We start from the raw sequence: 25,913 nt of genomic DNA, 5'->3' as shown, positions 1-25,913 counted from the left end.
ATGACACTCAATCCACTGAACCACACCAGCCAGAGCACAGTTTTTCTCTTTGAAGTTTATATAATTGTAGCACACAAACTTCTCAATCATATAGTCCTGTTCACCAAGGTGTGGCTTGGTTTTAGAAGGAGAAAGGGACATGCCAGTGCTGAATCAGATCTTTCAGCCATGCCTCCTATTGGCCGGAGTGTAGTTTTTTGGCTGGCTCAGCTCCTTCTAACTTGTCAGTTCTGTCACACCATCTGGGGTAAGCAGTTCCTCTCCCTCTTCGCCTCCATCACACATGGCATGTTTCAGACTTCTTTTTTAGACTTTGTGTTTTTCCTCCTGAGAAGAAGAGACAGATTCAAGAATTCAAACCCTTTCTTCAGGAAAGTATATGAATCGGTATTCAGTTTCTTGATCCATCTCGAAAGGCCACATGTCACATTGGGAAGTAATAAATCAGCTATTTTACTGTCAACATTTTCTTCCAGCCCATTTGCTTATGTGGACCCCTTGCACTGTAACATGGCCTATTTGTACCTTGAGCTCCTCAAAGACTCACTCAACGAGTATGCATATGCAGCAGAGCTAGCAGGCTTGAGCTATGACCTCCAAAATACCATCTATGGGATGTATGTAAGTACCCACGTCTTAGAGCCTTCCACTCATCAACATTTTTTTTGCATTGATTTGATGGAAGCATTTTTGATTGAGGGTATGATTTAATTTCTTTTTTTTATTTTATCTTTACGGCTAATCATATTATCTCATTTAATTTTTAAGTTAGCTCTTATTTTAAGTATTCAGCAATTTACCATTCATATTTATGCCAATATTCCTTGATTTCTTTATTTTTTTTCTTTTAACATCTTTCATCAGATTGTCACGTTTTTCTCCTCAAACAAAATTGGACCCTGATTTAGGTTTAGATCTTACCCATTCTATATCTGAAGTCTTGGTCTTTGACAACAGAGAATGACGTCTTGCTGCCATTGTAAAACATAAGGTTGGCCTGTACTATTTCCCTAGCCATTCAGATCATGAGGCTGCATATCCATACTCTTCGGTCATGTTTCTTCATTACCATGTCACTGCTTGAGGTATCAAAGCATTTCTTTTGTTTTTCTTTTTGTTAGTCGCTACATTTATGCTGATCCTCTCCATTGCAACATGACATACCTGTTTATCAGGTTATTGAAGGATGATTTAAAAGAGTATACATATGCAGCACGCCTCTCAGGTTTGAGCTATGGCATTGCATCAGGGATGAATGCAATACTTGTAAGTAAAATGAAAACCAAAGAAAAGGCACCACAGCGTTTAAGCATTGTGTTGAGCGTGAGAAAACTATTAACTTCTGCATTTTTAAACAAGAAGATTGACGGTTTTTTCCTTGCACCTTTTTAATGATTGAAGAACTCAGATTAGTCTTAGCTACACTAATGAATGGTTTAGTAGAGTTTAGTGCATCTTGTGAACAAGTATGTGTGCTACATTCACTTGCATGTTCCTCTGCTTCAAATGCTTAACATATTAATTCTGAAAGCCATGTTGTTCTTTTCATGTGTTTGAGTATATTAACATCTGTAAGTGCAAGATGTCCATAGCTATTGTTGTGCTGCTTGAGTTTTATTTATATATAAGCATCCTTTATTTCTGCTGACAATAGAAAAAATCCCTGTGTTTAGATACTTGTGGCATTTTCATTTCACTTTTTTGTAGCATGCTTCATTAACCATTTTTAAGTGTGTTTCAAAATAATCATTGTTAAATGCACTCTTAAGAAATCACTAGATCCTTTCTTGACACTGTTTGTGATATATTTCCAAACTTATATTTCATTTCCAAATTAACATCCCCTTAGGCACACATTCAACTTCACTTTTCTTGAAAATATATGTTTTACTAACAACTAAAATGAGAGCATGTGCTGTGTACTTCTCTTTATAAGTTCTTATACAAAAGATTTTAGGGTTTTAAATTTGTATTTATTTTGCAGCAACTTTTTTTCTTCACACAAATAAATTTTCTGTTAACTTTTGTTTAATGTATAATTATGTATACAATCTAACCATTCTCAGAGTCCAGGGAAATTTGAAAGTCAGAGATCAAAATAAACTCCAAATAGAAAAGTAATAATCCATTGTTTACTTTTGACTGTTGAGTTTTAGTAGCACATTACCATTCATATAAAAAAATTGTTGTTTGTGACAAAATGGGTTTTCCGCTAATTGTCACTTTAGTTCCCACAGCATGTGAAGTGCTTTCCATGGCCGCACACCTTCAATTCTGCTGAGGTTCTTGCCTGTCGTTTTTCATGAGGTAGATAACCTCTACTGTAGGAGGTGCCACCTTGTGGAAATATGACAGTAGGCACCCCCACTTTTCTAACTGTTACGCTTAACTTGTCCTAAGGCAAAAATCCAGTGTATCCTCCCTACACATCTGTTTTGCCATTAGCTTTTGACACATCAGCAGAACTCATCCCGCAAGCAAGTGGTGAGACGTATGGATCTTTATTGGATCACACTGAATGAGAAAAGTGGCAAAATGCCACATAATAAAAAATTGGGGACTGCCTGATTTCTCCAAATAGTTTTTTAAAAAATATTTAAATATGAACAAGATGGGGACAGATCTAATAGTTTGTAGATAACACTCTCCTGCGATTTTTCTTACCGTACTGTAAAACCCTTAAGCCAACCATTTCTTAGATATTTTTTGAAGGTTAAACTTAAAATATATTTTATAATTAATCTAGACTTTATGAGAACTTGAATTTTGGTGATATGGTGTGTGCTGCCACAGATGGGCATCAGATGAGTTTTCCTACTGTTGGTTTTAAGAAAAGCAAAATCATGCTTTTAGTTATTAGTAAATACCGATAATTAATGTTATCTTCCTAAGTGTTAAGTTATACTTATGGAAAGTTAAATTAATTGAGTTTCTTATTTCACTTTTATTTTAAAGCTCTTGGTTTGGGGATTTTCTGAATGTTTACAAATCAAGCTTATGATATTTTTAGACTTTTAACACCCTGAACTCTTTCTCTAGCTCTCGGTGAAAGGTTACAATGACAAGCAGCCAATTTTGCTAAAGAAGATTATTGAGAAAATGGCTACTTTTGAGATTGATGAAAAAAGATTTGAAATTATCAAAGAGGCAGTAAGTTTTCTGAACTTATTTTTATAATTTGTTGGTTTTTTTGTCCACAAAGTGATTTTTAAAGTACTTATAAAATTAATGAACCCATGTCTTCATTCCCTAGTATATGCGATCTCTTAACAATTTCCGCGCTGAACAACCTCACCAGCACGCCATGTACTACCTCCGCCTCCTGATGACCGAGGTGGCCTGGACAAAAGATGAATTAAAAGAAGCTTTGGATGGTGAGACTCTGTTTCTACTGATAGCCTAATACTTCCTTCAGTTTTTCCTTTTTTATGAAAACAGTGATGACCTTTGAAGTGGCTTTGGTATTCAGGCAGTTTACTCATATTTGTTGTTTTCAACCTGGACCAACAGCAGTTAATTAGAACTGTTCATAGATTTCTGCAGATGACAAGATTTTTTTTTAAATTTCTTTATTGATTAAGATATCACATATATTGTCCTCATCCCCCCATTCCCATCCCACACCCCTCCCCACACATGCTCCCACACCTTGTTATCCCTCCCCCCTTTATCTCTACCATCCTTTACCCTTCCTCCGAGTTCTGACAGTCTGATCCATGCTTCCTTATCTCTGGGTCTGTTCTTGTTTATCAGCCTTTGTTGTTCATCATTTCCCCTAGATGAATGAGATCATGATGACAAGATATTTTGACCAAAGCACTTACCTTGTTAATGCTGTTTTCAGAAAAGGAGAAAGGGCTACTAGGTTTGAAAATCTTACCCTGTAGGGAGTATTTAGGCATCTGTCCATCAGTTTAGTTCAGTTAAAAACTAGGAACTGTATTATAAGACTAAAGGGTCATCTTTTTTTTGTTTGTTTTTCTAAAATTTTAAGTCTAGTTTCATAGGTTTCTTTGAAAGTTGTAAATTGTTTGAGGGTAATAATTATGCCTTTTATCCTCTTTATTTAGTATCTCATATAATTTTATATGCTCATGTGTGTCTAATGAATGCCTAGTGAATGAAATGAAATTACTTTTAGGGGTCCTTCATTGAAAAGAATGAAGATTGACATCACCCTTTATTATTTTATCTTTTTCATTTCTTGGTGTTACTTTACCAATTAATCTTTCTACATGCTCAGCCATAAGGAAAAAGATTGCTGTTGATTTTTTTAAAAATATATTTTATTGATTTTACACAGAGAGGAATTGAGAGGCATAGAGAGTTAGAAACATCGATGAGAGAGAAACATTGACCAGCTGCCTTTTGCACGCCCCCCACTGGAGTTGTGCCAGCAACCAAGGTACATGCCCTTGATCAGAATCGAACCCGGGACCTTTCAGTCTGCAGGCCGATGCTCTATCCACTGAGCCAAACCGGTTTTGGCTGCTGTTGATTTTTTTTTTTAATATATATATATATATATATATATATATATATATATTTTATTGATTTTCCACAGAGAGGAAGGGAGAGGGACAGAGAGTTAGAAACATCGATGAGAGAGAATCATCGATCAGTTGCCTCTTGCACATCTCCTATTGGAGATGTGCCTGCAACCAAGGTACATGCCCTTGACCGGAATCGAACTCAGGACCTTTCAGTCCGCAGACCAACGCTCTATCCACTGAGCCAAACTGGTATTGGCTGCTGTTGAATTTTTAATGGAAGTCCTTACTTCTTATGTAACATTGGGCTTTCGATGTCTTCACTGACAAGTTAGGAGAACAGGTATTGAAAAATCACTTTATTGGTTGCCTCAGGCATTGGGTAGGTGTACAGATTATAAAATTCATTACCACTAGAACAGATACATTGTATTTTAAATATATATTTATTTATTTCCAAGAGGAAGGGGAGAGGGAGAAAGAGACAGAACATCATGATTAGAGAGTATCATTGATCAGTTGTCTTCCTGTACACCCCACACTATGATTGAGCCCACAACCCAGGCATGTGCCCTGACCTGGTTCATAAGTCGACGCTCAAGCACTGAGCCATACCAGCTGGGTATTTTCTTATATACATTTTTTTCTTTTGTTGTTGAAACAGGTACATTTTTAATCTGGATAGTTAATATGCCTTTTTTTTTTCCTTCTTCAAAATAATTACATCCAGTAAATAGCAAGAATTTTGCCTTTTGAAAAAACAACAACCAGCCATAGCTCGTTTGGTGTGGATAGAGCGCAGCCTGCAAACTGAAGAGTCCCAGGTTCGATTCCGGTTGGGGGCACATGCCTGGATTGTGGGCTCAATCCCTGGTGGGGAGTGTGCAGAGGTCAGCTGATAGGTGATTCTCTCTCATCATTGATGTTTCTGTCTCCCTCTCCTTTCCTTTGAAAAATCAATCAAAATATATTAAAAAAAATAAAACAAAAGAATGAGATCCTTTAAAAAAAACAGAACACCATAATAACCACATAATTGATTTTAAATAACATTTTTCAAGAAACAACGTGCATTCAGAATGATCAAAATGCAGAAGTTTTTTAGTTTCTGGGTCAGATGTTATGTGAATCTTAAGCAGAATAAGCTCTAAAATACTAGTATCTCATAAGCATGTGAAACTTTCCTAAATTATATTTTATAAAGGAAAAGAGCACTTTTTTAGTTGAAATTCTTTAATGAGTAACCATTCTGTTCTGTTTTATATGTGTGTGTGTGTGTGTGTGTGTGTGTGTGTATACACACATACATACATACATACATACATACATACATACATACATACGAGAATCCAGTAATGTCATTGTGGCTTACTCTGGAGACTGCTCATGAGAGAGGCTGGCTCCCTTTTGACTCTTAAGCCGGTCAGCTATTCAGGTGATGGGATAGCAAGGACCTCAGAGTTCAGTGTGGTCCAGCAGTATTTACAGACTACCTGCGATGCACCAGGTTGCTTGAGATTAAAAATAAAAAGATAATTTATAATGGGTTTCTTTGATTGGGGAGCTCCAGTCTAGTGGCAAAGCATGAATGTAATGAGATCATTTCAGTAGAGGCAAAGAGAGTAGGCCTGCAGAGAGTGCTAAGGAGGTGAAGGGTCCTTCGGCAGTGCGATGGAGAAAGACGAGTGTGCGCTTTGGAATTAGACCAAGGATCAGGTGCTAGCTCTGCAACTTACTAGCTTGATGATTTTGGTCAGGAAATGTGTATTTTCTAAATTTCAGTTTTCTCATCTTTAAAATGGGGATAATAGCACACACTTTACAGTTTATAACATCTATAAGATGTCGGCCAGTAGTAAGCACTTGTTAATTCCATGTCTCTCTTTACATTTTAGTCACTTAATTTTAGCATCCATTGTAGCAATTACTAATATGGTCCTAATGGAAAAGGAATAACTCTTCCTTATTGAAGAACTAAGACAGTACATGTAGAAGGAAAGTGGGGAGTAGAAAACTCACTATTAGAATGCCATAATAGTAATTGATACAGGCAATATACACCAATGGATGCTAACATTAGTAGGTAAAAGTTTAGGATAAACAGGATATTTGTATAGTTTCAAATTATTTTCCCAAAATAATTGTTTTATTAATTACAATGGGAAAAGTTAGCGTTGATAAGCAGATGGCTTTTCATAATTGCTTGAAGAGCCTACATGAGTTACTCAGTTATAACCAAAAGAATAAAATAGTGCACTCACAGCAATGGCATCTGGCAGACACCACCCAACCAAGTGTTCAGTGTTAACTTCAATAGTACTACAGTGTACAGCATCATGAACCTCCAGGCGATGCTCTGAGAAAGGCATGGCACCTCTGTGGTATTCTTCCTAGTAAGACATAAGCTCAATTTAATCATTGAGAAAACACTAGCCACACCCAGATAAAGGTCGTTCTATAAAAGAACTGAACAATGCTCTTAAGAAGTATTAAGATCATTAAAGACAAGACCAAGGAACTGTCAACACATGACAACTAAATGCGAGGTGGGATTGCAGGTTAAATCCTAGAACAGAAGAGAGAAATTAGTGGAAAAATTGAAATCCTAATAAAGTCTATATTTTAGTTAATAGTATGTGCTAGTGTTAATTTCTTAGTTTTGACATTGTACTGTGGTTATGAAAAATGTTAACATTAGGAAAAACTGGGTGAAGGGCACACAGGAACTCTACTATTTTTGAATTCTGAACTCTTGTATAAGTCTCAAGTTAACTTTTTTTTTTAAACACCTCATAAGTAGAGTCTGTATTTCTTACACTTTACAGATGTCACCCTTCCTCGCCTTAAGGCCTTTATACCTCAGCTCCTGTCACGGCTGCACATTGAAGCCCTTCTCCATGGAAACATAACAAAGCAGGTGGGTGGTTAAAGTTTTAGCAGTCTTTCATGAATCAGTGCCAGAGATTCTTTACCGTGGTCTGTCTAAAGCTGTTCACCACCACAATGTGGTTATAATAGCACATCAGTGTTCACTCAACCCTCCCTGCTCTATGGAGGAAGGAAGGAGGCCTGGGGAAGCAGAATGATAGGAGATTGTGGTTAACTGTGGACCTATTGTCATGGCTGTGTGTCTGCTGTTGCGTGCCTTGTGCAATCACAGAAGGAATTGCGGAAAATGATCCTCATTCTGTGTAAGACAGTGGGGAATGTCTGGCCTATGGGCCACATAAGGCCCGCAAAACCATTTGATCTGGCCCTGCCAAGGCATAGGGATGAGTTAATTAAATGTTTGACCAAATATAGCAGGCTAATTTTTAAGTTGATAATTTTCTATGGTCCATGAAGGATGTTAGAAATATCCAAATAGCTCTTAGCAGAAAAAGGTTCCCCACCCCTGGTATAGTGACTAGGAGCACATGATGTGGAATTCGAAGCCTGGATTTGAATCCTCACTGTGTCACATACTAGATATGCAATCTTCTGAAAAGATCTTGACCTGTCTGTGCTCAGTTTTCCTATTTGTAAAATTATAATTTTAGGATTAAATTAAATAGTAAAGGCCAAATTTAGCACATGGATAGCTCTCCGGAATTCCTGTAGCAATCTCTCTTAAGAGACCACCCTCTCTACCACTCTGCTGTATGCTGTCTCCAAAATAGTACTCCCAGTGGCAGAGCCAGGGTTCTTAGTAATTTATAAAAATAAAACCTTATGCTCACACCGAAACCGGTTTAGCTTAGTGGTAGAGCTTCGGTCTGCGGACTGAAAGGTCCCAGTTTCGATTCCGGTCAGGGGCATGTACATTGGTTGCGGGCACCTCCCCGGTAGGGGCTGTGCAAGAGACAGCTGGTCAGTGTTTCTCTCCCATCGATGTTTCTAGCTCTCTATCTCTCTCCCTTCCTCTCTGTAAAAAATTAATAAAATAATAAATAAATAAATAAATAAATAAATAAATAAAAACCCAAAAACCTTATGCTCAGTTCCTTTACTTTGCTGTAACCCCAGCTGTCATTCAGTCGGGATGACTAGCTTTCCATCACCAGTACCCCTCTAGCTTTAGCAATTGCCTTTCCCAGCATCAGGATGATCTGCATCTCTGTTTCTTTTCACTACTACCATAGTGACTATTATAATTGACAAATCCAATTTTCACCCATTTGAGTAGAACCAAATGTATTTAAGATTTAAAAACCCATTTTTATGGTAAACTAGGCTGGTTTATTTCACAGGCATATTTTCTTTTCTTTTCTTTTTTTAAATATATTTTATTGATTTTTGTACAGAGAGGAAGGGAGAGAGATAGAGAGTTAGAAATATCGATGAGAGAGAGTCATCGATCAGCTGCCTCTTGCACACCCCTACTGGGGATATGCCCGCAACCAAGGTACATGCCCTTGACCGGAATCGAATCCAGGACCCTTCAGTCCCCAAGCCGACACTCTATCCATTGAGCCAAACCGGTTTCGGCCACAGGCATATTTTCATATTGCATGGACTGTTATTCAATATACTGTATTTATTTTCACAGACCAGATACATTTGTGCTCTGGTAATCACTGTGACCTGTATTCCCACAGGCTGCCTTAGGAATTATGCAGATGGTTGAGGACACTCTGATTGAGCATGCTCATACTAAACCTCTCCTTCCCAGTCAGCTGGTTCGGTACAGAGAAGTGCAGCTCCCTGACAGTAAGTTGAAATGTTATAACTTTGGTAATGGACAACTTTGACATAATATTGTGGGTAATTATAGGAAGACTAAATTCATTTGGATGGTAATGTATTGCATTATGGTAAAGAACTACAGGATCCTCTACTATTTATAGAGGTATGATTAATGATAGGTAATTCTGACAGAAAATTCTCAGTAAGTGGGCCAAAGAGGTGAAATTGGAGGTAGGCCATTATTTTAAAGAGAATGATGGAATTGATGGGTAATTGAGTGTAGAGGAGTTAGGAAATAAACATATCACAAAGCTAAAGAAATGTTGATCATGAATCATGAAATAAAATTTATAAAAACTAGAATTATAATACCTAATAGGAAGCCTATAGGTGTCTTTGGCAGAAATAGTTTTAGGATATAGGTGCAGATAATAATATTTATTTTATGAGGAATTTTAATATAACAGATAATAATATAGCAGAGTTCCAGTATCAAATTACTTTTCCATTAATAATGGTTTCTGATGATATAAAAATTCATTAAGCATTATTTTCAATATTGTTCAGAATTGTCTAGTGGGATGTAATTTAGATCAGGAATGAAAAGCATAGTTGTTGGTTTTTTTTTTTAGCCAGACTCAATTATTGGCTGTTCCCTATGCGTGTATGGTCTATGTCTTTTTCCCCAACTATTTTACCCTCCTGAAATGTTGCTCTCTCCCTCACCTACCCCTCCTTTTCCTCATAGAACTACATCTACAACCTATTCATCCTTCCAAACACATGTTATAAGCCCCCTGGTCCACCACACTTTTTTGAAGATTCCAGCTAGAGCGATCACTTCCTTGACCTCCCAGCACAGCTTTCTGAACCTTTCCTTATGGAAGCTGCTCAGCCTTCTCTTGCATTGGGATTGAAGTGCATCTCCATGTCCTTTGTTAGCTTACACATTTCTTAAGACCAGGGCCTGTGTCTGCCTCATTTGAGCAGCTACGAAAGCACCTTGAACACAGGATGTCATGGTTGAATGTGCAAAGATACCTTGAGCACAGCTCTGCAGTTCTGCATGACCAGTTCTCACAGACCTGGTAATGGTTCATCTCAGACTAATGCTACCTTGTTCCTCAGTCGTTGCAAAATGATGCAGGCCTAGAAACAAAATTTCAAAGGGAAATCTACTTTTCACACCTCTTTGTTTTACACCTCCTGCCTTCTCTAGCTTCTCCTAGGACCTATCTCTTTTGTCTCTCAAATGCCCTCACAGATTTCTTTATTCTCACAAATAACTCAGTTGATATCTCCTTCTCAAAATACTAGTGTTAGCCGAAATTGGTTTGGCTCAGTGGATAGAGCGTCAGTTTTCGAACTGAAAGGTCCCAGGTTCAATTCCGGTCAAGGGCATGTACCTTGGTTGCGGGCACATCCCCAGTAGGGGGTGTACAGGAGGCAGCTGATCGATGTTTCTGACTCTCTATCCCTTTCCTTTCCTCTCTTTAAAAAAATCAATAAGATATATATATATATATATTTTAAATGCTAGCTGATAGGAGACATTCTAATTTAGCCAGCTGATCAGCAATGAATATCTTTTTAAATATATATATATTATTGATTTTTTTATGGAGAGGGATAGAGAGTTAGAAACATCGATGAGAGAGAGACATCGATCAGCTGCCTCCTGCACACCTTCCACTGGAGATGTGCCTGCAATCAAAGTACATGCCCTTGACTGGAATTGAACCTGGGACCCTTCAGTCCCCAGGCCAACGCTCTATCCACTGAGCCAAACCAGTTAGGGCAGTAATGAATATCTTAAGTAGTCCTTCACTAACTCTCCATGGGACAATACCAACAGTTTAAAAAGAAAAAAATTTAGACATTGTGAAGGAGACATTTGGGGATGGGTATGAGAAGGCTGGAAGTGTGTATGGGAAGGTGGATTACAGCCTGTGTTCTCCTTCCGCCCTTCACTGCTGATGTCTAAATTAGCTTCTAGAAGAGTGAGCAACCCTGTCATTACTACTGTGTCTGAGAAATCTTAAATTTTGAGTCATACAGTACTAAATACTAAGCATTGTATATTTGCTTCTTCAAATTTATTGCTCTTGAAATAAAGTTATCAGATCATAAAGCATAGTTGTCTATTCATAATTTTGATTAAATGTTGATCAGTGTTTTTGAGTTTTAGTCCTAGCTGTCCATTATTGGACTTTGTATCCTTGGACAAGTTGCCCCTTCTCAGGGTCTCGGTTTTCTCCTCTCTGCAGTGAGAAGTCAGGCATTGTACACACTGGTGTGAGTCTGGGAAGTGACCTGTAGAGTGGGTGTGGGAATAAAAGTTAAGTAGAACTCAAGATAATAAAGGCACAACTATTAATTAACTTGTTTTGTATGGTTATTAAAACATAGGTGTTATTTCTATTGAGGTTTCTACATGTATTAGCTAGTTCTAATCTAGTACATACACTGCATTGTCCATTTTATTAACTATGGATCTTATTTAGCATTAATAATTAGTCATAAAATACTTAGTCATTTATAAGTTCTTTGCCCTTTAAATTCAGTGCATGTTTAATGGTGGCCCACCACATACACATCACTGAAATAGAATTCCCAGAGTTGAGTTTCACAATCTAATAAATTAATTGCAGTTTGGGATTGCCAAAAAACACACATCAAATTGAACAACTTTTCAAAGCCAAACAAAACACTAACCTTCCTCGGCCCTAAATAAGTGTTTGGGCATGTTGTTCTCTTCCAGAAGGGTGGTTTGTTTACCAGCAGAGGAATGAAGTTCACAATAACTGTGGCATCGAGATCTACTACCAGACAGACATGCAGAGCACCTCGGAGAACATGTTCCTGGAGCTCTTCTGCCAGATCATCTCCGAGCCCTGCTTTAACACCCTGCGCACCAAGGAGCAGCTGGGTGAGGGCGGGGCGGGGGGAGCACACCATGAGTTTAGATTAGAAAAGATGTTGAGGGGAGTTAGTCGTACATGGGTTTAATCTCTAGAGATTTCCAGTTACATGGGGTTGGTCTAGAAGTGGGTTATTTAACAAAATTCAGTAGTGGAAGCAATTTCATATCAGAAACTTGGATGTGAAAGGCAACAGTGCCAGGACAGTGGACAGGGATGGAATAACTTTAATATAGACTGAAAAGGAGTAACCAGCAGATAACTAGGAGTTGTGGGATGTTGAGCTGAATGATGAGTAGGGTTCTTTTTTGTTTTATTTTTGTATTAAAAAGGAAGTGTTATCGCTACCTTTTTGACTATTCTTTAGAGAGCTCTTCTGTTTTGTCCTGAAGATACTTTAATTATTCATATTTCTTCAGAGGTTAATAATACAGAACCATAAAGTGGATTTTATTTGTTCCGACAGCATAATTTTTGAAAGATTAAAAGTCTGAGTCTTGCCCTAGCCAGCTTGGCTCAGTAGATAGAGCATCAGCCTTGGGACTGAATGGTCCCAAGTTTGATTCCGGCCAAGGGCACATGTCTGGGTTGCAGGCTCGATCCCCAGTGGGGGGTGTGCAGGAGGCAGCCGATCAATGATTCTCTCTCATCATTGATGTTTCTGTCTCTCCTTCTCCCTTCCTCTCTGAAATCAATAAAGAAATACTTTTTTTTTTTTTTTTTAAAGTCTGAGTCTCAGATACCCAGGTCCTCACTGGCTGGTGTTTATGTTTCAGGTTATATCGTCTTCAGTGGTCCACGTCGAGCCAATGGCATACAGGGCTTACGATTCATCATCCAGTCCGAAAAGCCTCCTCACTACCTAGAAAGCAGAGTGGAAGCTTTCTTAGTCACCATGGAAAAGTCCATAGAAGACATGACAGATGAGGCCTTCCAAAAACACATTCAGGCGTTAGCAATTCGCCGACTAGACAAACCAAAGAAACTATCTGCAGAGTGTGCTAAATACTGGGGGGAAATCATCTCCCAGCAGTACAATTTTGACAGAGGTAAGGCAAAATGAGGGCCCCAACATTCATGGCATGTACACGTAACTTTCAAGGACATTGAGGCCATCATTTTGTAGATGATAGTCTAGTACTGATTTGGGAGGGGGTGGGGGCACAGCACTTCTAAGAAATCATTCTTCTATATAATAAAAGCCTAACATGCAAATAACCAAACAGCGGGACCACCAGTGGAACGACTGGTCGCTGTAATGCGCACTGACCACCAAGGGACAGATGCTCAATGCAGGAGCTGCCCACAGGCCCTAGGCCAGCAAAGGCGGATGCCAGCAGGGCCTCCTTGATCACCCTGCCTGTTACCCCACAGTTCTGCCCTGATCACTGGCCAGGCCTAGTGACCCTATGCGTGCACGAATTTTGTGCACCAGGCCTCTAGTTTAACCTAACTTTTCTATTGAAAACTTATTTTTTTTCTTCTCTGAGCTGGATCTACGTGTATCTCATATTAACATACTAATAATAAATCTTATTTCACTTTTTTGTGCTCAGTCACTCTGCCCTGAGACTCTGAGCATGGATATGTAGGCATCTTATCTCATAACACTGAAAAAAAGAACAGTTTGCAGATTCAGCTCCCTTGAGGCAGTGCTGCCCTGGAGGCACGTGTTCAAACATTTGCCTAATTTAGGGATCTCCAAAAATGTGTCAGAGCTTTTAGATTCGGGAAAGCTATGCTCCCCAGAGCCTCTGCTTACCGGCTCCCTTCCACCTCTCTTCTCCAGCGGAAATAACAGTGGGGTGCGCTAGCTACACTGAGAGTCAGGAGAGTTGAGTTGTGTTCTCGTTCTGATACCGATAAGCTGAAGATCTTGACCAGCTCATCTTTTTGGGCCTCTGTTTCCTTACCTGTAATATTTCAAGCTGTTGTATTCACTACTAGTATAGTACTGACCTTTTACTGAGCATTTGCCAGGTGCCCTAGCTATCTGTTATTATTTATTATCATTTTTATTCTCACTTCAGCCCTGTTAATAGTCATTAGACCCAATTTCCAAATGAGGAAACTGAGGCCCAGAAAAGTGGAAATGACTAACCCAAAACCCAACAGCTCAAATGTAGAAAGCCAGGATATCCTCTTAACATTTTACTTGAAATTTATTCCCTTACCACTTGTAGGAGCAGATGATTGCTTAAAAATGTGGGAACTCAGGAGTGTTGAAGTGAAGTATTTTTTCACTTCATATAGTATTCTAGGCTACTTAACATGGGATTATTAGTAAATTATTGTATGATTACTTTTTCAGACAATACAGAAGTTGCATATTTAAAGACACTTACCAAGGAAGATATCATCAAATTCTACAAGGTAAATTTAGTTTCTATATTTAGATTTTGACCGATAAGGAAATATTGTATGTGCTATGTTATGTGCTTGTTGCTGCTTTTAACCCATTTGGGCAGAATGTATGAAGGAATTTTTATGGTGGGGGTAATTTGGACATATTACTGTTAGAAAAAAGAGACAATTGATATCGAACCCAGGGACCAGGGACTGTGAGGCACATTATGGCTTTAGGATTCATCTCTTTACTCCCTTTTGTTTCTTCTCTCTGTTCCCACCCTAAGCCCACAAGGAACATTCCTGAGCTTATTTGGTGGGAAGCAAAAGCAGATACTCTCTGACAACCATAAATTGTCTTCACCCTTTTAGGTGCCACTGTGGCTGCTTCTTTAGATAAATGATCACTGACTCTACCTTTGAACGTTTTTAATCCCAGCTGAGGTACTTATTAGGCGTAGGGGTTTGATCACATCACCTAATCTCCTTGGACGCATTTGTGAAATGGAGTGGAGAATAATTCTTGCCTAAGGTTTGTAGAGTTTAAATAAAGGACTACAAGTGTGAGAGGAAGGAAAGGAAGCGGACTCTTCCTTGCTGTAAGAGAGCATCTTTTTGTCCCTCCGTGGGACGAAAGGTGACTCGGCTATTCTCTTTGCCTAGGAAATGTTGGCAGTGGATGCCCCCAGGAGACATAAGGTGTCTGTCCATGTTCTTGCCAGAGAAATGGATTCTTGTAAGTATTGAATATTGACTTTTTAAAAACAAGTGTGTTTTTAAGCCCCTGTAGCTGTCTCTTGCCATAGCCACGTCCTTACGGAGCACCAGGAAGTAAAGAAGTGCAGAGGGGAGCCAGCGGGAGACGGGGTCCGCTCTAGCAAAGCCAACAGAGAGGGAATGAGGCAGCAGAGGAGAGCGCCGACCAGGTGGCACAGTGCCAGGCTGGCCACGGTGCTGTGAGAAAGCACAGCTAGTGGCGGGTGGGACATCCCAAGGAAGTTGTATGGAGCATTGTGGGAAGGGGAGAGGGAGAGGGGCATCTGCTCAGCCCTGCCCGTCTCCTGCCTCTGATTGGCCAAGTTTGCCCCCAACCAATAAGTCCTGCTGCTTTCTTGGCTGTTTTGGTGGCCAGAGCTTCAGGGTCCAGTGAAGTCAGACCTGGGCACTAAAATTGCTGCATTAGTAACCATGGCAACATCATGAGCCATCACTGGGACTCCGGGTAGGAGGCAGGACAGCAGGCAGGGCTCGGGGAGCAGGCAGCTGAGAGGATCTGAGAAGCACACGAACCAGGTCTGGTACAGCTGTGCAATGAGCTGAGTCTGGTTTCGATTTTATTTTTAAAGTTGCTCTTGTGTGCTAGTCTCAGTCAATGCAAAGCACTGACTGACCCCTTCGTTTTCTCATAGGTCCTGTGGTCGGAGAGTTCCCGTGTCAAAATGATATAAATTTGTCACAAGCACCACCCTTGCCACAGGTAAGAATGGGAATGTTTTGTTAGGTTGCGCTGTTAGAGGACTTACTACCTAGAAGGAGCCGCTTGTTAGGACGTGTAAGACCTCATGGCTTCAGGTCACCGGCTGTTTGAGCCTCTGCTTTAGGTCTCTCTTAACGGCCAGGCCCCTGCTCCTCCTGACAGCCCCAGGGGCCATACCTTTGCATTTTCAGCCGCACAGAGACTTAGCCTCTGCTCTTGCCTGCCTTTGCCTCTGACTTACACAGTTGGGTTACTCTGCAGCGAGCCATGTCCAGCCACTTTGGCCCCAGTCCCTTCCGCAGTGCCTGCGCATTTTAACCGTCTGGAAGGGCTGCCATTTAATTACAGGAAGAGGAAAACTGGCCAGATAGCCAGGCTCCTGCTGGGTGGGCACACGCGCCGCTGGCACTCTGCTGAAGTCTTGGCACTGAGCCCCCGGTGTGCCAGCCCCGAGAAAGCCAGGGTCTTCCTTCCGGCCCAGAATCTCACGGGGGCATTCCCGCAGGTTTGCGTAGATCCTCTGACCTGCTGACCCGGGAGGAAAGGTCAGCAGGTCATAATCTATGGGGTAGAAACTAGTGTATGAAAAGAAAACTGTCTGTGCCCTGCTCAGTCTGCTTTTCAGGCTAAAGGCACTAAGAGACAACTTACTTCCTTTGCAGCCTGAAGTGATTCAGAACATGACCGAGTTCAAGCGTGGCCTGCCGCTGTTCCCCCTCGTGAAGCCACACGTCAACTTCATGGCCGCGAAGCTCTGAAGAGCCACGTGGTGGGGGCGGCGGACGCATCCCGGCTTCCAGGCAAGGGCCCCGTCGTGGCCCCTTGAAGAGTTTCCGGTTCATTGTTAGCGACACACACGGGAAAAGAGATGGTGTCAGATGTCATAATGTAGAAACATTAAAAATCCAGAGTAATTAAATTACAAGATCTTATAGATGTAGAGTATTTTTAAAATACATGCCTCTTAAATATTTAAAAAAAATTTTCATTCCTAAGAGAAACTCCCTTATATAACAATGCTTAAAATGATGAATGATATTCCTTTAGAACCTTTCTTCCCTGTTCTGTAAAATAGTTACTTATTAGAAGAAAATGTTACCTTTTTTCTAAAAGCCGCCTAGGCTGACAGCAAAGGCTTCCAAACAGGTAGAAAGAAAGGTAATACCTTTTTAAACAGTGATCCTCGAACTTGCTTTCTACCTGATGGTTTCAAGTAAATCAATGGAGAACATTACATTTGGCAGATAATGAACAAAGCAATGCAATTTTCTTTCCTTAGTGAAATTGCTGAACATAAGGCATGGTTTTAATCTTTTTATAAAATTTGAACAGGTTTTTTATTCAAACGAGTCAAATGCTGGAAAACCCTAGAATACCCTACTTTATAGTGCTAGAAACAGACTCATCTTACATCAATTTTGTCCCAAACTGAATTTCTCAGGATTACTGTGATTTGTTTCTTTCTGATTGAACTATATCGACATTCTTGTTGTTCGCCGTTGGTTTGTGGTGTTCCATCAGTTTTACTTTTCCCCATCAACATGTTACTGTATTTAACAAGTACAAATAGGGTGAAACTCAGATCCCACTGAGTGTGTGACATGCTTTTCCAACATCAGCTCGTGTAGACACCTGTCACTTTTTATTACCGCGAATGGCAGTGAGTATATGAACCAAGATATTTGCCCCATTGTAGAATGGGAAAGGCAGCAAGAACAAAGCCACCTTTTGGAGGTATAAAAACATAAAGTCTTGGATTCTGTACTAGCATGATCTCCATAGAACCCCAAAATCCATTTTTACTGCCGGTCTAATAGTCCCATAAGCATTATTTTTTTATATGTAAATCTAAACATATAAACACACAAATGATGACTGCAGTGGACTTTTAAAAAATATTTTTCTCATGAGATACTATTTTAAGTGGAATTGTTACTATAGCTTTAACAGCTGTTTTGAACTATTTGCTGTTATTAAAACTTCAAGAGAAATTGTGACCACCTTCCACACACAGGCACCTGTACCAACAGAGGCCCTGCTGTCCACTAACTCAGGCAGAGTAAGGAGTGGCATTCTCCAGCGACCTGTTACCTCCACACCAGCCCATTGGGCAGGATTTCCTTCTGTAGAATCATGTCTTTTCACATCTTCAGTTTTCACATTTTCCAAGTAATCTAAATTTGGGGCGAGAGTGATATAATCACTGCTGCGGAGGCTGCTTTGGAAGCGGGGCTCCATTTCCGTCACATAAACGTGGTGCTGCAACTGTCTTTCTCTCCCTCCCCTCACGGGCTTCCACGTGCGAGGCCAGTCTCGGTCCGTCAGAAGGTGCGTGAGTCATCACTTCCTTCTGGTTTTATGCATTTGTAGACTATGCAGCTTTTCAACGAACTGCAAGTATATACAAGAGGAATCTAAAATCAGCCGTGAGTGTTCGAGTCCACCACTGTAAGGGTGAATAGCCGAGTCACTTTAAGCTCCTGTTAAAACAAACAAACAAACAAAAAAGGGTGAAATTCAAGTTATTTTTATGAGCGAGTCACATGAAGAAATCTGAAAGGAGTGGCGTGTGGTCTTCCAGGGACTCGTATTGGGTGTGCTCCAGCATCAGCTGGTTTCCAGATTGGATCGAGAGCTACCACTGGATCACTCAGGCATACTAATGGATTCATCTAGGTGGGTCCACACTGCAGGCCAGGAACAGTATCAGACAACCCAGGTTTTGTATCCCGGTACTATTTACTCAGTGCTTAGTAAAGATCTGTGAGACAAACTAAGTTCCCTGCGACATTTTAGAAGTCTTCTGAGCTAGTTGATCTGGAAGAGAGAGCATGTGACACAGCCAGTGTGGTGGAGTGCTAGGGTAACCCTGTTTACAATAAACCGCCTGGATTTAACCTCTGCCGTCTGCATTTGTATTATTTTTACTGTTTCTCGGGCCAGTTCTCAACCTACCTCTCAACATCCTGATTTGACAATGTTTCCTGCTTTCATTGTTCCTACTGCAGAAAGCAGTGAATTTTTTGTTTTAAGTGTACCTGGTAGCATGATTTAGTCAAATAAATGGGTCAGCTTCACATTCTTAAGAGTAGATGGTTTTTGTGACTAAGAATCTCCTCGTGAGAAGCTGACCTCCTTGCTATGAGTGTTGGCAGAGTCCAAACCCATTTGTCCCCGGCATTACAGAGAAGATGAAAAAAAGATTAGAAAAACAACAATGTCTCTCCTCTCCTCGACAGCTGGTCTTTGATCTTACCTCCAGCTACAGGCTAGGCAGATACCTGTGCAGCCCTGGCCTCCGACTCCCTTTCAAGATAATCTTTCTGCCTGCTCCTGTGCTTGTCAGCAGGCTCAGGCCCGCACTTCGGAAGGGGATCTGCTTGTCCCGAAGTTTCAGGCCACAGAAGGCAGTGCAGCCCCCCAGCATTGTGCTCGGTGGTGCTGCAGTCCCGTGAGAATCCTCTGTCCCCTTCTCAAATTCTTGAAATATTTATGTGTTTCCGATCTCCCTTGTGTAAGCGTGGCTCCTGCCCTCGCAATGCTCCCTGCCAGGGCCCGTGCCCAGGTGACTCCTAGATCCCTGTTCCGTGCTGCCTGTCAGATGACGTTCATTTATTGTCCCGGTCACCCTGAACATCGGGCGCTCCGCTGTTCCTTGTGGCAGAGCTGCTCGGTGCTATTGCGTTGTTACTTTTCTCATCCAAGTCCAACTCTTCAAAGACGTTCCAGCAGTTTGGACCGCTCGTAGCCGGCATTAACCTTGACGTTGTAAGTGGAAAGCACTTGGTAGATCACAGACCACCTTCCACAGAAATGTCGCTGTGGGAGGACTGGGATTAAAGTGATCAGAGGTGAAAAGAGGCTCCAGACAGCTAAGTCATGTGTCCAGGATCAGGCTGGAGGCACAGATGCAAGCCTTCCACTCAGATCTTTAAACTCTGCACCTCGTTCCCTGTAATAATAGCTACCAAGTCCATTCATGCACTTTTGGAACAAAGTAGGAAGCCCGGTGCTTTTCTGAAACTTTACTTTTCACATAAGCCATCTTACTCTCCCAACCTTGGCCTGTTTAGTGGGGAGTTAGGCCAGATCTCAGAGTCTGGTCGCCTCTCCCCCAGCTCTCTGTTTCCCCTCTGCTGGGCTACCCCGTAGCCAACCACCACCACCCAACGGGGTTAATCTGGACACTCCAGGTCTGCTACCTCAGTCCATGCGAGCTCTCCCCGTCGCGTCCGGAGTGGTGAGTGTCTGGAACCCTTCAGGAAATTCAGCAAAGGAGTGTGAAGAGCCAGTCTGACCCCATCACTCAGACACCACATGTGCATTGCATTTATGTGCAGTCTCTTCCCTGTGCACACAGAATGGGGTCATTCGGTGTGGCAACTTTTTCCTTCAGTGTTCTCCCTGTAATGAGGATTTCCCACATGGATGCTCTGGGAAATAAAAAAGTGATTTTGATAGTTTTGGGTGTTTGGTGTCCTATTACACTGTAGTTTGTTTATCGAATCTTCTTTGTGTTTTGTGGGATGTTTAGGGTATTTTCAAACTTTGTTGTGTGGTAAACTGGTGCAGAGTATGCGTGTAACCTGATTGTTAAATTGCTGGGTTTCATGGTCAAGGAAGCGAAGCTTCCATAAACGCGAGCTTTCATTTTGGCTTTCGTTTCAGATCATTGTCCACCAGGTGGAGACAGAGCACGTCTCCCCGAAAAGGCTCCGCACAAAACCCATTCCGTGACTTCACAGCTGCAGCCACTCCCGTTTATGTAATGTACCAGGCAGGGCAAGCCTGTGGGGAGATAGGGAAAATGATCTTCGGTATTGCTGCTTGCCAACCAAAGATATTCTTGCCACCACTGGGGAAAATTCTAGGAACTAACTTGAAAGAGCATATGGATGATACGTCTTATTGACCCAATTAATTGGTCTAGCATTTAGAATATTTTCAATTCTTTTCCTAGCTCACTTTGATAAAATAGACCATATAAACTGATATCAATAGACCATATAAACTGAAAAAAAAAATTTAAAGGATGGTATTATTCATATATTATGGAGTGGAAATTTCTGAAATAAAATCACTTGCAAATAGAAATCAACATCAGCATGAGTAAATTAGCTTAAGCTATGCTCACAGATATTTTGGGAAATATGCAGATGTAATAACATAACTTAGATTTATTTTTAAGTCTGAAGTACTTGATTGGCAGTCTCAACTTTCTTGCTCCCACCTTTGCCAAGCTCTCTCTCAGACAGTGAGAGAGCTACAGGGTGATCTCTGTCCCCTTGTAGCTGGAGGTGGTCAGCGAAATGGAGGCAGAAACCAGAGGGAGGGCTTCCCTTCCAGAATAAAGTAACAAAGGGAGTACAAGAGATATTCCCCTCTCCCCCCCCCATCCCCCCCGCTTCTGCCCCATCTTCTTGGGGGACAAAACTCGGTGGTGGAAGGACCATCCCTGCTCCTGAGATGACAGATGTGGGGATGAAGCCAATATAAGGATGGCAGAGACGGCAGGCAGGGGAACCTAGATCCTTCCTTGATGAACATTATCATCAAAGAAGTTTGGCTCAGTGGATAGAGTGTCAGCCTACGGACTCAAGGGTCCCAGGTTAGATTCAGGTCAAGGGCATGTACCTTGGTTGCGGGCATGTTCCCAGTAGGGCGTGTGCAGGAGGCAGCTGATTGATGATTCTCTCTCATCGATGTTTCTGGCTCTCTATCCCTCCCCCTTCCTCTCTGTGAAAAATCAGTAAAATACATATATATTTTTAAAATTTTCTTTTGCGAGCCAATTTTTTTAAACTTCTAATGCCACTTCTTCAAAATAGACTTGCCCAGGTCGTGGTATTTTGTGGAAGAGCCACACTCAAGGGGAGAAAGAGCCGCAGTTTACCGACCACTGCTCTGGGCTAACCGCCGCCGCCGAGTCGTCCTTGGGGCTGTTGCCAATAGGAGCCTCTGCCCAGCAGGGGTGGCCGAGGCCCTGCAGCACGCCGGGGGCACTGCCGTGGCCAGAGTCACGTTGGGCAAAGCTGGTGAGAAGCTCGGACCCGATCGCCTCCACAGAAGATCACTGCAAAGTTCAGTTATTGGAGATTTGGAATTCCAAAACGGTAGCTCCTGAGGAGGTCATAGGAAGAAACCACAAAGTTTTGCCTCTAGTTTGTAAAGCTGTCACTTTTGGCTTTTAAAGAGCTTATAATGTTTATACTTAAAATACTCAATTCCTTAAAAACACACACAACTTAAGTGATTGGTGCCCAAATGCCACCACAGCTTCAGCGGCATTATGAAACCGTGTGAAATGCCTCGTAAGGCACATCACGAACACCCGTCGCAGTTTCACCCAGTTCTTTGTAGATTCCTGCCTTCCACCAGCCAGAGGACTCCCTGTGTCCGTTTCAGTGTCTTCAAATGGAGAGGGTGCAGCTGTGAGCTGTTTCTAAGCCAACAATGCATGCTCTGTGTCCCTCTCACCAGCACGGGTGGGGGTGGGGTGTGTGGGGATGGACCTCAGAGGAGGTCCATCTGAGGCTGGTGCCTCAGAAGAGGGGAAGAACATCTCTCTGCACCAGAGGCTCCCAACATGGGGCACACGCCCCACAGCGGGGCAATTTGATTTTTTAAGGGGGGGCGATTTGAGAATGAGTTATTAACAGTGAATTTTTTGCATTTCTTATATAAATATATGTTGTGACATATTTCTGCATTTCAATTCTCTATTATGTGTTTTGAAACTTTTATTTGCTATTTGTTCATATCATTTCATATATATATATATATATTATTTATTTATTTATTTATTTTTAATATATTTTATTGATTTTTAATAGGAAGGGAGAGAGATAGAGAGCTAGAAACATCGATGAGAGAGAAACATTGACCAGCTGCCTCCTGCACACCCCTCACCTGGGATGTGCCTGCAACCAAGGAATATGCCCTTGACCGGAATCAAACCTGGTACCCTTCAGACACTCTACCACTGAGCCAAACCAGCTTCGGCCACTTCATATATATTTTTAACAATTTCTTAGTGATTTCTTCCTCAGTACTTCAACTGTCCTTTCGTTCTTTTATTTTTCTATCATCCAGCATCAATAAGGAGCAGTTTTACAGTTTTATTTGGCTCATCAATACTTGTCTGAATCTTTAAAGGCAAGGACTTAATTTTTTGAAACATAGCCACTGTGCCATCATCAAATCCAACAAAATTAATAGTTTCATATACTAGTCGAGATTCCAGTTTCCCAGTTGTCTCAAAGATGTCTTGTTATAATTAATCTGTTTGACTAAAGGTCCAAACAAGATACACGCATTTTTTTGTTGGCCGCGAACGGCACCAGGTTCTCTCCCCGGTGGAGTCGGACTGGACCTGGGCTCAGCACCCTCGGTGCTTGCGTTCTGGCCGGGAGAGAATTCAGAGCCAAGACTCAGACTCCAGAGAAAGTCTGTTTAGAACGTCACAGAGGTAGGAGTGAGCGGTAGAAGTGGAAAACAACTTACAGAGGCAAAGCAAGGGGCCCTGGGGCTTAGGGGAGAGGCAGGGAGAGCGCACACACCTGCAGGGAGGGAGGGGACACATGCCTGGTCCTCCCGCGTGAGTGAGGGCTTTTGTCTGGAGGACTCAGGGCAGGAGCCCAACAGGATGTGCACCAGCTTTGCGGGGGTGCTCCTCAGGGGTGTGGTCTCTATGGACTGGTTAGCGCCGGGGCAGGGCCATTAGTCAATGGGTCCTGACGTCAGCCTTGGTGTTGCTGGTCTGGTTTTGCTGCTGCTTTTCAGGGCCTGGAGCTGAAACACAGCTGAGGCCTAGACGCATTTGATGCAGGTCAGAACCTCCTTGTCCTGGGGGTGTCATGCTTCAGGGCTGTTTTCCAGTTCCCTTGTTCGTCCCCCCTCGGGGGAGGTCTGACCCACATGACTAGCAACATGCGGAGGGAGGCCAGGCCAGGGGAGGGCCGGCTCGTGACCAGCGATCTGAAAGGCCAGGGTGTCTCAGCTATATGACCCGCAATATGACGGGCAGGGAAGCTCACCCTGGGGGCGAGGTCTGCGTTTTCCCAGTTTTCCCTGTTTCTAGGCACCTGGGGCTTTTCCCCCCTGGTGACATGGCCCGTTGTCCTTGCTCTGCTCATGTCTGTCTAACTGCCTGCCTCAGCTTTGTTTCCACAGCCATATCACCATCATTCAGCATGCTGTCTATTTTATGTATCTACTTGCTTATTTTCTCTCCCATCTGAGTACCAGCTCTGTGCCAGTGGGTTTAAAACACATGTGTCAAACACAAGGCCCGCGGGCCAAATCCGTCCCGCCAGGCCTTGCAATGTGGCCCGCACCGCGCTGTCATCACTGCACTCCGCTGCGTTTCCATCACAATGACAGTTTATGACTGTTCAGTAAACCATTCGGCCTGCGATTTAGGCTGGATTTTAGATTTTGGCCCCTTCTCTGATTGAGTTCGACACCCCTAGTTTAAAAGCAGCAGCAGCAGCCCGGGGCCAGGTGGAGCCGATCCTCCCGGCACAGCTGTGCGCTGTGGCCCTGGATTGAGTAGATCATAGGAAACTGGTGAAGCCAGTTCCCTCTCCGTTCCTGGGCGCTGGGGGGACACGGCGGCTGGCTGCGGAGAGGACGCTGGAGTCTGGGGACGGAAGCGGGGAGACCGGTAAGTCCCCCTCTGGGGCCTGCGCTCTGGCCTGGGCACCTGCTGCACTGAGCGCCGCCCTGAGGCCCCCGTCCAGCTTCCTCCCTGTGCGTTCTCTCCTGTCCTTTCTGGTCCAGCCGCACGGCCTGGGCACACACCCGGCTCCAGGAGCCCAGGCGGCCTTCTCCGGAGGGCGCGGGGCAGAGGCAGGCATGACCAGTGTCTGCTCCCGGCGGCTGGTCTGCAGGGGAGCAAAGGCAGACGCAGCCATGCCCGTGGACAGGGGAACCGGCTGGGCTGCCCCTGCGGCGGGGCCGGCGGGAGCCAGGGTGGGCCACAGGTGGCTGGGTGCTGGATGTATGCGGAGGATAGAGCCGGCAGGACCTGCTGATGGGTTAACGGCGGGGGATAAAGGAAAAGGCTTCAAGATTCGGGGAGCCCCTGGAAGGGAGGAGGTGGTGATTCGCAGAGGCGGGGGAACGGGGGGGGGGAGTAGGTGGGGACGAGGGGGGAGGCAAAGGGCTCAGAGCCCTGCCGCCAGGCCTGCCGCACATGCATCGCAGCCTTTACGCGGGCAGAGGAGCGAGGAGCGGAAGGCCAGGGTCACACCCGCTCCAGGCTGAGCTGCGGGGCCCGGGCCGGGCTCGGTCCTGACTGCCATGTGCCGCCGGCGGGCCTGGCCCCTCTCGGGCGCGTTGAGTGCCCTCACGCCAGCCGTGCGGCTTTGAGAAGTGGCCGCAGGGAAGAGCAGGACAGAGAACCCGCTAAGAGGGCCCACATTCCCGCTTGCGACGATCGTGATGTATTGTGGATGGGGCCTTCTGAAGTGCGGTTTGAACACCTAATTAAATAATAATCCACGCTCCGCCGCGAGACGTCTTGAAGGATGGGCTCCGGTGGAGTACTGTTAGCACTGGTGGATTGGGGCACTCCGCTGAGAGTGGCATCCCATTCCTTCCTGTCACCTTTCTCCTCGGAGGGGAGAGAACCAGCAGCCCTGAGTGTCTACGGGAAACGGGAGTTTCCGAGCCTCACACGTGTGTGTGTGTGTGTGTGTGTGTGTGTGTGTGTGTGTAAGTGTGTAAGAAGCCCACCTTATGGAGAACAGGAGGAGAAACAGACTCTTGTTGCAGGATTTTCACTCCCGTGGGAAGGCCTGACCCTGAGTGAGGAAGTTGGGGGCCAGACTCTGGTCTCTGGGCTGAGCCCCCCTGTGGGTCCTGGGGCCACTGCTTACTGCCGGGGCCTGTACACACCCAGGGGCCTGTACACACCCAGGGGCCCTTCAGAAAAATGTCCGCTGCCAATTTCTCCCCTGAATCCCGGGGAGTTATTGAAACGTGTGTTGTTTAATTTCTAAATAGTTGTGG

General features: G+C 43.2%; 1 protein-coding gene across 6 annotated transcripts in view; it reads left to right on the top strand.

The window, feature by feature from the left end:
• The window catches only part of IDE (insulin degrading enzyme), a 72,776-nt gene extending 53,980 nt beyond the window's left edge, over positions 1–18,796 (top strand). For 4 of the 6 annotated variants that reach the window (XM_036438558.2, XM_045581905.1, XM_036438560.2 and 1 more), the window contains 11 exons: positions 477–621; positions 3,040–3,150; positions 3,254–3,374; positions 7,316–7,407; positions 9,068–9,179; positions 11,917–12,084; positions 12,853–13,125; positions 14,388–14,449; positions 15,086–15,158; positions 15,832–15,899; positions 16,562–18,796. In XM_036438558.2, the coding sequence (XP_036294451.1) occupies positions 477–621; positions 3,040–3,150; positions 3,254–3,374; positions 7,316–7,407; positions 9,068–9,179; positions 11,917–12,084; positions 12,853–13,125; positions 14,388–14,449; positions 15,086–15,158; positions 15,832–15,899; positions 16,562–16,657 (1,321 nt within the window). In that variant the 3' untranslated portion in view covers positions 16,658–18,796. Of the gene's footprint in view, positions 1–476; positions 622–1,121; positions 1,267–3,039; positions 3,151–3,253; positions 3,375–7,315; positions 7,408–9,067; positions 9,180–11,916; positions 12,085–12,852; positions 13,126–14,387; positions 14,450–15,085; positions 15,159–15,831; positions 15,900–16,561 lie in introns of all 6 variants that reach the window. The other 2 variants (XM_036438559.2, XM_036438562.2) reach the window with 2 other exon arrangements.
• The last annotated feature ends 7,117 nt before the right edge of the window (positions 18,797–25,913 follow it).

The sequence above is a fragment of the Pipistrellus kuhlii genome, unplaced genomic scaffold (assembly GCF_014108245.1).
Source record: "Pipistrellus kuhlii isolate mPipKuh1 unplaced genomic scaffold, mPipKuh1.p scaffold_m20_p_15, whole genome shotgun sequence".
Lineage (NCBI taxonomy): Eukaryota > Metazoa > Chordata > Mammalia > Chiroptera > Vespertilionidae > Pipistrellus > Pipistrellus kuhlii.
Note: the sequence above shows the minus strand (reverse complement) of the source record. Positions and strands in the feature narration are given on the sequence as shown.